Source organism: Lonchura striata, chromosome 2, assembly GCF_046129695.1.
Source record: "Lonchura striata isolate bLonStr1 chromosome 2, bLonStr1.mat, whole genome shotgun sequence".
In the NCBI taxonomy this organism is placed as follows: domain Eukaryota; kingdom Metazoa; phylum Chordata; class Aves; order Passeriformes; family Estrildidae; genus Lonchura; species Lonchura striata.
The window spans coordinates 16,530,061-16,542,925 of NC_134604.1; the positions used below are offsets into that span (position 1 = coordinate 16,530,061).

The window sequence follows — 12,865 nt, forward strand, 5'->3', positions numbered from 1 at the left end:
CTCAGAGGCAGAAGGTTTTGAAACCAGACATCATAGCCTTCTTCCTGAAATCTCAAGTCGCTCTCATGAATTCAAATGGCTTTTAGGGAACTTAGGTCAAAGCTTATACTTTGAATTTATGCTAATTCCTTGCTAGGAAGGAACAGTGGTAAGAATATACTCTGTAGTTACCAAAACTTGTCAACACTTCAGTTTGATTTAAGACCTTACTTGTCCCTATTCTCCAAAATCCCAGTATGAGAGCTTCAATTCTTAATTATTTTACTCCCAACAGATTTTTCAGCATTAAAAACATTAGAAAAAAAGCTGTGTTGCATCTACATCCCAAAACTCCACATTCCTTGTCACCATTACCTCCATGAGCTACAATTTATTATCTAATCTTTCATCTTCCTTTTCAAGAAGAATTTGTTTATGAAGGAGACCATAGAAAAGCAGCTTCTCAAATGTCCAGTCGCTCTCAGTCTTCACCATTCTTAACTATTTGTAGTCCATACGATTCACTTATTTATCATCATCCTGGAGGTAAAAATCCCTATTTCCTACTGATAATCACAACTTTACTGGCTTGGCCTGCAGAGCTGGTAAGAGCATAAAACCCTTCCCTGCCCTTCCTTGATAATGAATTCCCACTTCTTAAAGAGAGAACTTCTACAGTGCTTTGTATGATTTAGTGCAGGGATTCCCAAACTGCTGTCCAGTGCATATACAGAATATGTGATATCTTCAATATGTTTATAAATACTCTACTTCTTTTCACCAACCAGCTAGAACAAGACTCATTCTTTCAGTATTTAAATGTGAAACCAAAGCTAAACCAGGGAAAAACTGAAATGCAATGCAAAAAAGTAACTAAAAAACTGGAAAAAAATTACCTCTACTTTTTCTCCCCCACGTAACGTATTTTGTTACAGTCTGAAAATCCTACTGTGCTGCCTCTTAGTCTTTAAAAGCATTCCTCAGCAGTGCTGCCAATTCATCTATAGCTAATTGAAGGAAATATTTCTGAGCAGTGTTTGTTGCCACAGCCTGTTCCTCTCTCACTTGAAGATTAAATAACTGCACTAGTTTCACTATTTTTGCTCTGCACAGCCTACAAAGCACAGCTGAAGCAGAATGAAATGCTGGTAAGCTGCACAGCTCAGTGGCAGTTTGACACTAACATCCCGCAGCTTGCAATAGCTGCTGATTTTTAACCTCTAACACCTTGAAAGGTGTCATATTTGTCTTTCTGGTCAATTAGCTTCCACTTTCTCTGCAGCAATACTGACAAGAACATGGCTGAGGTGCTGTACCTGGAAAAGCAGCTGTCTCTGCCTATTCTCCCCAGGAACTGAAGTGGTTTTGCTGAGGTCCATCTACTGCTGGACACCCCTGCCCACTTCAGACTTTAGGTCAAACTTCTAAACGGACTTCAAGTATTTTCAAGATACTGTAGTAAAATGCATTATTCTGCGTGGGCTTTTTTATCCCCATGAACAGATCCACCTCCCCTCAATAACTGCTTTTCCCTCCATGCTTTGGTGCAGAAGAAAGCACAGCCTGCACTCACACTTGTGCTTCCACTGGCAGCTCCCAAGGGCAGCCGCTCCAAGGCACTTCCTGCTCCTGGGCACTCCGAGGGATCCGCCTCCCAGCAGGGCTGGCTTTCAAACAGGCACAACCAGATTCCCCAGGCACAAAGTAATCAATTTGCCTGTCTCCTGCAGTTGCAGAAGGCAGTTTCACTCTAGCACTCCTGAGGATGATCACACTTGGTCGACAATAGAAGAAGCAGAAGGAATGAAGGAAATACTTCATGGAATGTTACTCAAGACACGTTGCCTAGGGAATATTCTGGAAAAATGTTTTTGGGATTATACTGAAGCTTAACCTCCAGAGTTCCTGTGTAAAGAGTAAAAGCCACCAACACGGGATTCAGAGGTAAATACCCTTCTCTTACTTAACGTTTCTAAATTTGCAAATATCAGAAGGCTTTGTAGTGGGGTTTAGAATGACAATGTGCCTAAGTGTCAAGACATAAAAATAATGTATGACTGCCTTGCAAAGAGTTAGCTATTTCTGTGGGTAAATATGGACTCACAGCTCTGCTGCTGTTGCACAGGACCACCCGTCTTTGAAGCAAGTTTTAGGCAAAAAAAAAACCCTTCTTTAGGGAATACATCAGTTATCTTAAAAGACAGACCTTTATTTTAATTTTCCAAGTCCGTTGAACTTCATATATAGCAATTTTTCATGTTTAAAAACCTGTAGGAGGTATATATCGAAGCATACTTAAAAGCACAGCAGAGTGGCTGTTAGTTTATCATACTACGTTCGCTGAGTAAGAAGCTTTCATCTATAAAATCATGCCTGTCTTATTTCAGTTTCACATAAAGGATATTTGAATTGTCTTAGTGTAACAAATGTACCTCATGCAAGAAATAAAGAGAAAGTTGGCACCTACTGCTTTTAGATCAAGTAGGATTTTTCTAAGCAACTGGAGAGCTTTTCAACTTTAAGAGTCACGGGAAACAATGTGGAAAGGGAGTGTAATGTGTGCATTGGCACAACTGACATCTACAGCTCAGTGACAATATTTCTCATAGAAGCCACTTCTGCCAGAGAAAAACAAAGTCTGAATGCTGTGGAAGTTCCTTGACCTGTCTATAAAATCTCAATTACTGAGCAAAGAAGGGGGAAAAACCCCAAGAGAAACCAAACCAGTATTAAAAGTTTACTTTGCAATACAAAATCTGTAAAAATGTCTTAGATATGCTACTTTGGGGGTTATATTTATTTAGAATTAGTGATCACAACCCCAAAATTTTGGGTTAGATTTGCATAGTGTCCATCAAAATTAATAAAGAGCAAAGCATCCCTGAGATCAAAATATTGCAGCACCAGAACAATCTCCATGATTGAAAGCAACTATAGGAAAATGAATCTTTATGGTTTACCTATGATCAAGATTAGTCTTTAAGGCTACTTCAAGAAGTCATAGCTTTGCAGGATGGAATTAGCTGGGAAAACAAAGACAGAACCTTTGAAATTAACAGCAGTCTAAACAAGGGAAGGAAATAATAATGCCATCTTTTTCACTCTACAGTGAATCTTCTATTTAAAAATGCTGCTCTACCCTTTTTCCCTTTGGAATTTTTATCTCTCATCCATTAACCTTTATCTTGGGCAATCCTGTGGATAGCCATCAGAAGGATGTTTTCTTCCAGAGTGAGGCTTCAGCGGATGCAGCATCAAAAACTTTGTCTCTTTATGCTTTGCTCATGTTAACATCCATGAAAGTCACACTCCTGACCCACACAGAGGCAAAAATAAGTGACTTTGCTTGTTTGGCTTGTTCCTCCTTCTTCAATTATTGGCAGTTCATGAGCTTTTTGAGGAAGTCATGGAAAACAGAATTCTTATACTTTTAAGAAACAAACAGGAGAACAGACCAACAGTTTCAATGGGCCCACGGAAGGCACTCTTGATGAAGTCTGAGCCTGCTCTATCAGGTGATTTTTTGCAGTTTGCCTTCCAATTAACAAATCTTCAAAAGCACATTCTTTAGCATTTCAAGCCCCTGTCCCTTCTGGGTTGCTGACAACAATGACAACCTATCAGTAAATTTTGATGGTTAACACATAGCTCTTTCTCAAATAAAGGGACTTAATTTCAATTCATGCCTTCAGTTATCATACAAAACAATACTTTGAATATTATGATAAACTATAATGAAAAAAAAGGTGAACCAAGTGCTACAAGATTATTGACCTGCTTTCATGCAACTTCAGGGAGCTGTAGGAGACATTTCTGTAAGTCAACACTTTCCCTAGACAGTTTCTCCAGGTCACTTTTAAATAAGAGAACAGTTAAAAGTAAGATTCTAAACTCGTCCTGTTTACAATATCTCTAGGCAACTTTAGTCTCATATTAGCTTTTGAACTGGTCATAAGAACAGCAATTATAATTTGTTTCATTTTGTTAAGTGGCCCCATTCTCACCACAAGTCTGAATCATATTCCTATTTACTGAAAACGTTTCTTGAGACACTCTGCTATCAGTTCAGTCCCACCTCTTAGTCAAATAGGCTACAGCCAACTATGAGCTCACCTTAAGCAACTTAAGTTCAGCTTCCAGATGTGTAATTCCATAACAAATGACAATAAGTGATATAACAATCTATTTTTGGACAAGATTAACAGCCTCTATTTCACCTTGATATATCAAGCCATAGGCAAACTAAGTGTAGTCAAATTGCCTGTGTGTTTTTTTAAAGAAAACCTGCCTTACAGGTGAGTTCCAAGGCTGTGACAGGCAGCTGTGTGGTCTGAGATGAAATGGGAATGTAAAGCATGTGGGATGGTGCACGGCACAAATTCTGAGTCTGCACTTCTTTCAGGAAGACGAATCTCTCACACCACTTAGAGTGATGCAAAGATGTAAAGTATGAGTTCATACTATATATCCTATTAAATGGAAACAAGTCCACCTGTACTCTTCTCTTGTTCCTATTTTATTTTCAAATAATGCTTTAAAATATATCAATATTTGGACCTTAATGAAGTGATCTTTGGGCAGAGGAGATCATGATTTTCCTTCTAGATTTCTGTGACCTCTAGGTTTGTGAGGACAAGGGCACTACTGACAGCAAATCTCTGGTTAAACACGTGAAAAAAATCACCATCAAAACAAAGTTCTTACCAATTACAGAGAATTAGCTGCAGACTAAATGACTTGCAGAGTGAGATCATTGTTTTGTCAGTGAGGTGCAGTGTCTATCACCATCTCTGGGATTTATGTTAGTGCAAAAGCATGAGCTCCTCACCTCCTATTACCCAAGTATCATCAGGAATGTCAGCAGACATGGAAACGCTGGTAGATGCTTTTCCTCAAGTCTACATCTGTAGCCACACAATCATAACAAAGATGTCAAAACTCTAAGAACAAGCTCAGATTTGCAGCTGAATCACTGCATGTATCTTTGAACCAAATACTTCAAAAATAGCAAAACACCAACACAAGACAGCTACATTTCCTACAACATGACTATGTTACAGATTTGTGGTCAAAGGCCCAAGAACATCTTGAAGTATTTTAAGTCTGTTCTCCCTCTCTCCATGTCTCTGGGAAACCTCACTCCAGAGCAGCATGATTTGGCTGTACTTTTCCAGCAACACTGGCTTAATTCTTCCCCACTTTATGAATTCTTTGAATACTCAGGTCTGCTTTACTACATTTAAATTGCTTGGTTTTACTCAATAGCCACATTTCTCCACCTCCCACCATCCATTTCACACTAATTAGAGAATTCCCAAGCTACCTTGCTTCAAATGCAGCATTTCTATTCTTGTACATTCTGGTAATTTTGGTTTCCCCGGGGAAGTCTTGTGGCAGTTTTTACATGGTGATAGGACAAGGCTGAAGTGCTTTAAATGCAAGAGGAGAGATTTACATCACATGTTAGGACAAAATTCTTTACTGTGAGGTAGGGGAGGGTCTGGCACATGTTGCCCAGAGAGAAATTGTGAACATCCCCTTTGCTGAAACTGTTATTGAATTTGCACTATCATCTATCTCATCTGTGCAGGGGAAGCTCTCTCCCTGTGGTATTTTCTTGTTGAACCACTCCCACACTTTCCACAAACAGAAGCTTGAACTTACATACTTTTCAAGTATGTTTTTCCAAGAATGTTTTCTTACAACAGAGATGCTTAAGAGGATATTTTCATCCAACCACCTTGTGTTTTATAATCCTTGGTTTAAGCATGTTTGTTTACAATGTATTTAAGTTAAAGGAAACTTTGTAAACAAAGGAGAAACTAAATGTAACTTATAGGAAGATATCCTAATTCAGTAACTTCAGATACATCTCTGAGTAACAGGGCAAGATTTCAAAACCAAACAAGTGCCTTCTTTCCTTGTGAGAATGTGAGAGAGCACAAACTGAATTTCAACTCAAAACACCAGCTTTCCCCAAAGACTACTCTAAGGATTTAAAACTATATCCATTTAAATAGTACATGTGTCTCACTAATTTTTTGTTGCTAACTTAAGACACTTAACCACTAATCAAGCTCCAGAGTATGACTCCAAGATTTACTCATTGTCATTGTGCTCAGAAAAAAGTTAGATGGGTTTCTTGGCACCACATGACAGAGCTGTAATGTAATTCCACTGCAGCTTGGAAATGAATAAAATAAAAAATTTTAAAAAAATGTTTAGGATTACATGCAACATGAAATTCCTTTGGGACACATTGCCTGAAAGTCTACCCAGTGCCCTTAACTGACTCATAGCTAAGGGTCAGGAAAACAAACCTACCCTAATTTATGGTGCAATCATTAAAAAAAACCCTAACCAAAAAAAACTCCCCAAAAAAATAAAATAAAATAAAATAAAAAACACAAAAAACCAAACCACTAACAAGCAAAAAACCAGCAGTTTCAGCAGAGGTAAAGAAGGCAGAATGAGCCAGAACATAGATATCAAAGAGCTCTTAAAGAGAGGATTCTGTTCCTTCATTGGCTGCAAGTCCCCTTCTCTGAAGATATTAAAACCAAGGTAAGGTGGTAAATTGTATCAAAGATCAAATAGAAACAGACCTTTGCTGATAGGCATTTTAATCAAAGTGCTGAATAACTAAGAAATAGTGAACAAAAGCAGAAACTAAAATGAACAGGAGGCTTTGGTAATTTGGGGACTGGGGAAGAAATAAAACAATCCAGCAAGGCCAAATCAGAAGGCATTAAACCCAAGTACAACCAGAAACAAATGAGTTCCATACAATTAACTTTCCTACTTCACATACTGAATTATGTATTTTAACTTAATGTAGCCCATATCTTATTTTTGGATGTAGGCTCCATATTTCCTGGGGTCTGCTGATAAATTTATCAGACAGGTGGAAGAACAATCTATGTGGTAGCTTTGCAATTAAGCAAGTGGACCTTTCAACTTACCTTTTTTATCAAATGGACAAGATAATATAAAAAATTTCATTTCTGTCAAACTCATTGTCTTTGAATTCTGGACATACTTTATCATCATGACAGATTCTAATGGTGATCCAGCTACCAGGATCTTTGATTTCCTGAGTCAATGTGCTGAGGTAATTGTCTTTATCAAGACTTCCCCAGTCATGGGGAAATGGCATCCATTTAAATTGAGAGATTCACATAACCCTGTTCCTGAGGAGCAACCCAGCCAAGTTATCAGAAGGCAAAGACTCTTGCAATACCCTTAAAATATATTTAACAAGGATGTGAAAATTGCATTTCTGAACTTGCCAACTACATAAAACTATAGATGACTATAGATAAAGATGCTTCAAGAAGAACAAACTTAATCACCAATGGGTTTGCATGATAATGACAGTGGGCAGTGAATGTAGAGGCCACACTAAGTCACTGGAGTGCTTTCAGTCCACATATTCCATTTATTCCACTCTAAACAATGGGCATATTCTCCCTTTACTGACAAAAACTTCAAGGAAAGTGAAGTGCTTTCATCTCAATCAAAAGAAAAACAGGATATGCCCCTATATACAAACACATAGGACAAAACAAGGACTCAGTAAATTAACAGAGCTTGTTGTGGAACAGTCAAGAAGCAAAGCCAACAATTTCCAAGGTTATCTCTGTCATGAAGACATCCTCATTTCTTTGAAACCAGCATGCATTCCAATTGCCAGTAAAATCAAGCACAATTATTGGCAAGCCTGTTCAATGGCAGGCTTTGAAGGCAAGACCAACAGCAGAGAAGATATGAAACTAAGATTCTATTGCTTACATTCTAGTCTTTTGTAAGACTGATCTTTAAACAAGCAAAAAAAATCTCCATTATTTTTTCTGTTCACTTCTCTGGTATTTAACAATATTTGCAGATTTGTTTGGCAGTTCTGTGAGGTTCTTCCCTCCAGCCCCAAGGAACACAGCTATTTCAAGAGCAATGCACCAATTCTTTTAGACCCAAGAAATTCTTGTCACCTCATAGCATAAGCATTAATGGTGCCCTTAGAACTTGCTTGTAATCCCAGGTTTGCCCAGCCCTGCTAAATTAACTTGGGTCAGCAGATGTGTGAGGTTGGGCTAGAACAGATTTTCAGGTCACTTCTCTGAAGCCCTGTTGAGCAGCCCTGGGTCCTTTCACATGCCCCAGGCTGAACTTTCCCTGTTGGTGGTGCCAAGGAGTTTGAAGATTTTATCTGGGAGAAACGGCCTGACTTCTGCCATGGGAACATCCACTGAAAAGTTCAGCAATGGAGAGTCATTACTGTTATGCAATGAATACATTTTGCATTTTTCCCACCCTGGAATAACATTCTATAATAAATAATTTGCAAACTTGTCTGATCTTGATGTGAATCAACAAACCTAAATTCAAATATTAAGGCATTAAGGGGGAAAAAAAAGCAGTAAGGAAAATTCACACTAGGGTAGCACATCAACATTCTTTCTCATGACTGACCTCTGAAGCATTTCAAGTTTTGTTTTTCAGCTAATCCTCCTGCAGAAAGCCAGATTTAAGCCTGTGAAGACGTGTCCACACTGCTCAACTCTCCGACTTATACAAAAATCTATTTAGAGACTTCAAATATGCATAGGGGAGCAGAGATACCAAAGCAGTATCATTTGGAACTGTTCAAATACAAGAAAATCATTTGCATATTGAGAGGTTACTGGATAGACCCTTTGCAGTTTCTAAAAATGCATCCTTTGGATATTATTAAGAAATCCTACATTTGCTTGCTAAGAAGAAGAAATGAAATCTGTAGAATCAGGGTTTAATAAGAGTTGCACCTATTTAATACTACTATTTCAGAGAACAGCCTTAAAAGCTCTGAAACAGCCAAGAGATACCACTGAGCTGTTTAACCTTTGTGCTTGAACAGCCCTTTGAAAAACACACATCTGATTGAACCAGAAGACCCTAAGTAAAAATCCCATAATATTAATATTCTAGTCCTGAACATGTTACTTCTTAGTGAAATCTTCCATTCTTGATCACAGTCCAAGGAAATCATTTATGTAGAGTTTGAGAAAAATACCTTCTTCCCCATGATTAAAAATAGTTGAACTTAGTTTCCATTGGGTGTGTTTTAGAAAATACCTTGTTCTTATTTAGCTCTCCAGTAAAGCTTGCACAACAGCTAGGGAACAAAACAAAACTATATCTCCTTTCTGTTAAATAAGAAACAGCACTGAATTGTAGCCCACTGTGGTTCACAATGCATATTTGCATCAATTTGATGAAGAATGGAAATTACAGTGTAAGAGTAGATAACAGTAACCCCTAAAAGGGCTTAGAAAATCTTCATGCTGCACCAGTAGTGATATGGATTCAACTCCATAAAAACTCAAACATAAAAAACTAATTTATTTTCATGCTAAATTATTAGAGTTCTTAAAATATGAGAGTTCTGTTGTTCTGTTTTGTTGTAGCTAACTGCTTCAGTTACTATCTTAACTCCCCAGGCAAGGAAAATTGGGAAGGATTTTTGAGTGTGGCCAAATTTCTAATCTAAATTGATGCCAGAATGCCAATTTGTTACAAGGTCTGTCTCAATCTCAAAAACTGAAATATTTCCTACTGAGAATTCAAAAATGGCACAGCCACACTCACTTCTATTTCCAAAAAGATTGATAGGTTGATTTGTTTTCATCAAGTAAAGAGTAATAATAAAATAACTGGAGTTACTTCTCTCTCCCTTCCCAAAATAAAAGTCCTCTCCACACTTCTCTGGTCTAAATTCTGTGCACTGCATCACAAATGTACCTCAAAAATGGCCTTGGGCTACAAATCACAACTTGTTCAGAATACCCTCCATTCCAACTCATTGCTACTTTTACTTTGGTGCAGAGGGAAGTAGCTCTGATCTCCAAAACTACTTTTCATGTATACCTATATCTTTGAATTCTGGACATACTTTATCATCGTGACAGATTCTAATGGTGATCCAGCTACCAGGATCTTTGATTTCCTGAGTCAATGTGCTGAGGTAATTGTCTTTATCAAGACTTCCCCAGTCATATATATATACCTATATGAAAAGTACCTATATATATATATGAAAAATACCTATAAATACTAACATTGATTGTTGTTACATTTTGATTACAGTGCAACCAAACAAAAAAGATATTGGAATTAACTTCCTGTGTTGCAAGAGGGGACGAGAAAAAAAAAAACAGGAAAGAATCCTGACCACAAAAACCATGAGAGATCGTCTGCAAGAGCTCAGACTGAGGGCTAAGGAGCTACAGATGGGCAGGGAAAACAATGGTGCAACTGTACAAGAAGAGGAGCAGGAGGAGTTTGAACAGCAGGCTATTATTTATGAAAAAGAGCCCATAACTGAAAGGCACCTGCATGAAATCCAGAAACTTCAGAACGAAATTAATAATCTGGTGGAAGAAGTCAATAAATTCAGCCAACAACAAAAAAGCCTCGTGTCTTCAATGAGAAGATTCAGCGTTCTCAAAAAGGAATCTAACATAGCCAGGGAAATCAAAATCCAAGCAGAACAGGTACGCAAAGGTTTGGATGAGCTGGCAAAAGCAGTGAGGAAAGCTGAGAATGAGCACGGGCCAGCGCGAGCCACGGTGAGGATCCTGGCTGCCCAGCACGCCTTCCTGTCCCACCGCTACCTGCAGGCCATGCTCGCCTACAACCAGGCCATCACCGCCAAGCAGGACAAGTGCAGGACCTTCATCCTCCGCCAGCTTGAGGTAGCTGGCAAAGAGGTGTCTGAGGAGGAGGTCAATGACATGCTCCAGCAAGGAAAATGGGAGATTTTCAATGAAAATCTACTCACTGAAGTCAAGATTACTAAAGCTCAGCTGTCAGAGATTGAGCAGAGACACAAAGAACTGGTCAATCTGGAGAACCAGATCAAAGACGTGAAAGAACTGTTTATCCAGATCTCGCTTCTGGTGGAGGAGCAAGGGCAGATGATCAACAACATAGAAATCTACATGAACAACGCTCAAGAATATACTCAAGTATCAAAAGAAAAGTTTGGGCTTGCAGTCAGGTATAAAAAAAGAAATCCTTGCAAAGCAATTTGCTGCTGGTGCTGTCCGTGCTGCAGATGACACCAGAAATGAACTGCCTGAAATACCAATGGTTCCTCCACACCAAACTGATCTTGAAAAGCACTCCTGGAATCCCTCAACTGCTTCACTTTTCTCCCCGTTTTCCCTTCAGCAGAGCTCTCAGGAAAAACTGCATCTGTTTTTCAAGCCAGAGTAAAGGATTTTATGGTTTTTACAGAAACACGTGAACTACAGGAAATGATCAAAGGATAAAAGTGACTTTTTCTTTTGGTTCTTATAAACTTCTTCAAAGTTTAGAAGTTCTAAAGTTTAGTTTGGTTCTTCAAACTAAGTCAGCGTAGCAAGAAAGTCCCTGTGCTGTTGGGAAGCATTGAAAATACTGTTAATCACAGACAGGATTCATAAAAGTGTTTTATTTACTTTTCGCAAAATGATAATAAGTATTTTTAATTGCCTTGTGGTATTTTTTAGCATTTATATTTACTTGCTCAAATTCCAATTTTTTTTTTTTCCCCGGGAATGTGAAATTCTACAAAACAAATCCACACAATGCAGACACCATTAGTAACAATCCAGAATGGGATGCCTAAACCAGACAAGAGGTCAGAAAACTTATCAGGAATGTCTCAATACTACCTCTACAGGAAAAGTTCATGAACTTTTCATAAATTGACACAGAGATACTTTGATTATTCAGCTCTACAGGCAGAGCCCTAGCAGGATAGGGGAATATGATCCCTAATTACACACTCACAAGGCACATTCTTAATCCTGCCTATCCTACCTGAATACAGTCACATTTGCAGTCTCACTTTTGCTAGCACAAAAATTAATGAAAAAATAGAATAAAAAAGAGAACTCCATCCTTACACCCCCTACTCCTCCCCCATAATCTAGAACCAGAGAATGATTTAGGTTGGAAGGAATCTCCTGTAACCAACTCCTTTTGGAACTGAGTGAGAAACAGCTCTCCATGCAATTTAACAGACAACAGCAATGTAACTGAGCCAAAAAAGTTATGTCCAAAAAGAAATTAAAAAAAAAAAATTGCACACTAAAACCAAACAGAAACCAGAAATGTATTCCTGAACTGTGTTGTGCTGTGCAAAGACACTTTATTTGGATAGTCAAGAGAAGTCAGAACAAACTGCACTGCTACTCAGCAAGACACTAAGTGAACTGGATGGCTTTAGTTGCACGTAGTGGGGAAAAAAAACAATCTACTATCAAAGACATTTTCACATTGTGGTATTTAGAAAGAGTTGGTTTCCTTCCATCCCAGATTAAAATTGCAACAGAAATTAACTAAATTATCAAAATACAATCAAAGGCCTGAACCTTAAAGTAAAAAATCCTATTTACACAGTAGCAACAAAAAATAAACTTAGATGATCACATCACTGAAACTATTTCATTAAATAACCTCACCTTAACTGCATATATTAGAAACACCTTTATGTTCCAAGGACACAGTAGAAATTAGCCAACACACTAGAGCTGTACTTCCAATAGTGGAATAAAACTCAAGTTTTCAAAATTCAAGTTTTAATACTTAGGAAAACAGCTGCCCAACTAAGTCATTTCCAGATGTAAATTGGTTAGAAACAGGTGAAACAGATAAAACACACTGAAGGAGAACTGGGAAGCGAGAAAGATTTGTGGACAACTTTTCCTTGATTAGGGAGTAATATTAACTGAAAATAAATAGTATGAAATAATACTATCAACTACAGTTTACACAGAATTTGATATTGAGCATTCAAAATTATTAGCAGCAGAAATTTGCAGTAATCACTAAAGTAACTTTCCAGTGTTTTCAGTAGTTACAT

General features: G+C 38.0%; 2 protein-coding genes across 6 annotated transcripts in view; one reads left to right on the top strand and one right to left on the bottom strand.

Annotated features, from left to right (window-relative positions):
* ARL13B (ARF like GTPase 13B) overlaps positions 1-12,865 on the bottom strand; it is a 33,875-nt gene that overhangs the window by 11,898 nt on the left and 9,112 nt on the right. The window lies entirely within an intron of this gene.
* On the top strand, positions 1,564-12,114 carry STX19 (syntaxin 19). Its single transcript, XM_021550090.2, has 2 exons — positions 1,564-1,923; positions 10,102-12,114. The coding sequence occupies exon 2, from the start codon at positions 10,197-10,199 to the stop codon at positions 11,073-11,075; it is 879 nt and encodes a 292-aa protein (XP_021405765.1). The 5' UTR covers positions 1,564-1,923; positions 10,102-10,196; the 3' UTR covers positions 11,076-12,114.

What these genes read in the sequence shown, in the direction of transcription:
- STX19 (XM_021550090.2), top strand. Translation starts at nt 10,197, where the DNA reads ATGAGAGATCGTCTGCAAGAGCTCAGACTGAGGGCTAAGGAGCTACAG.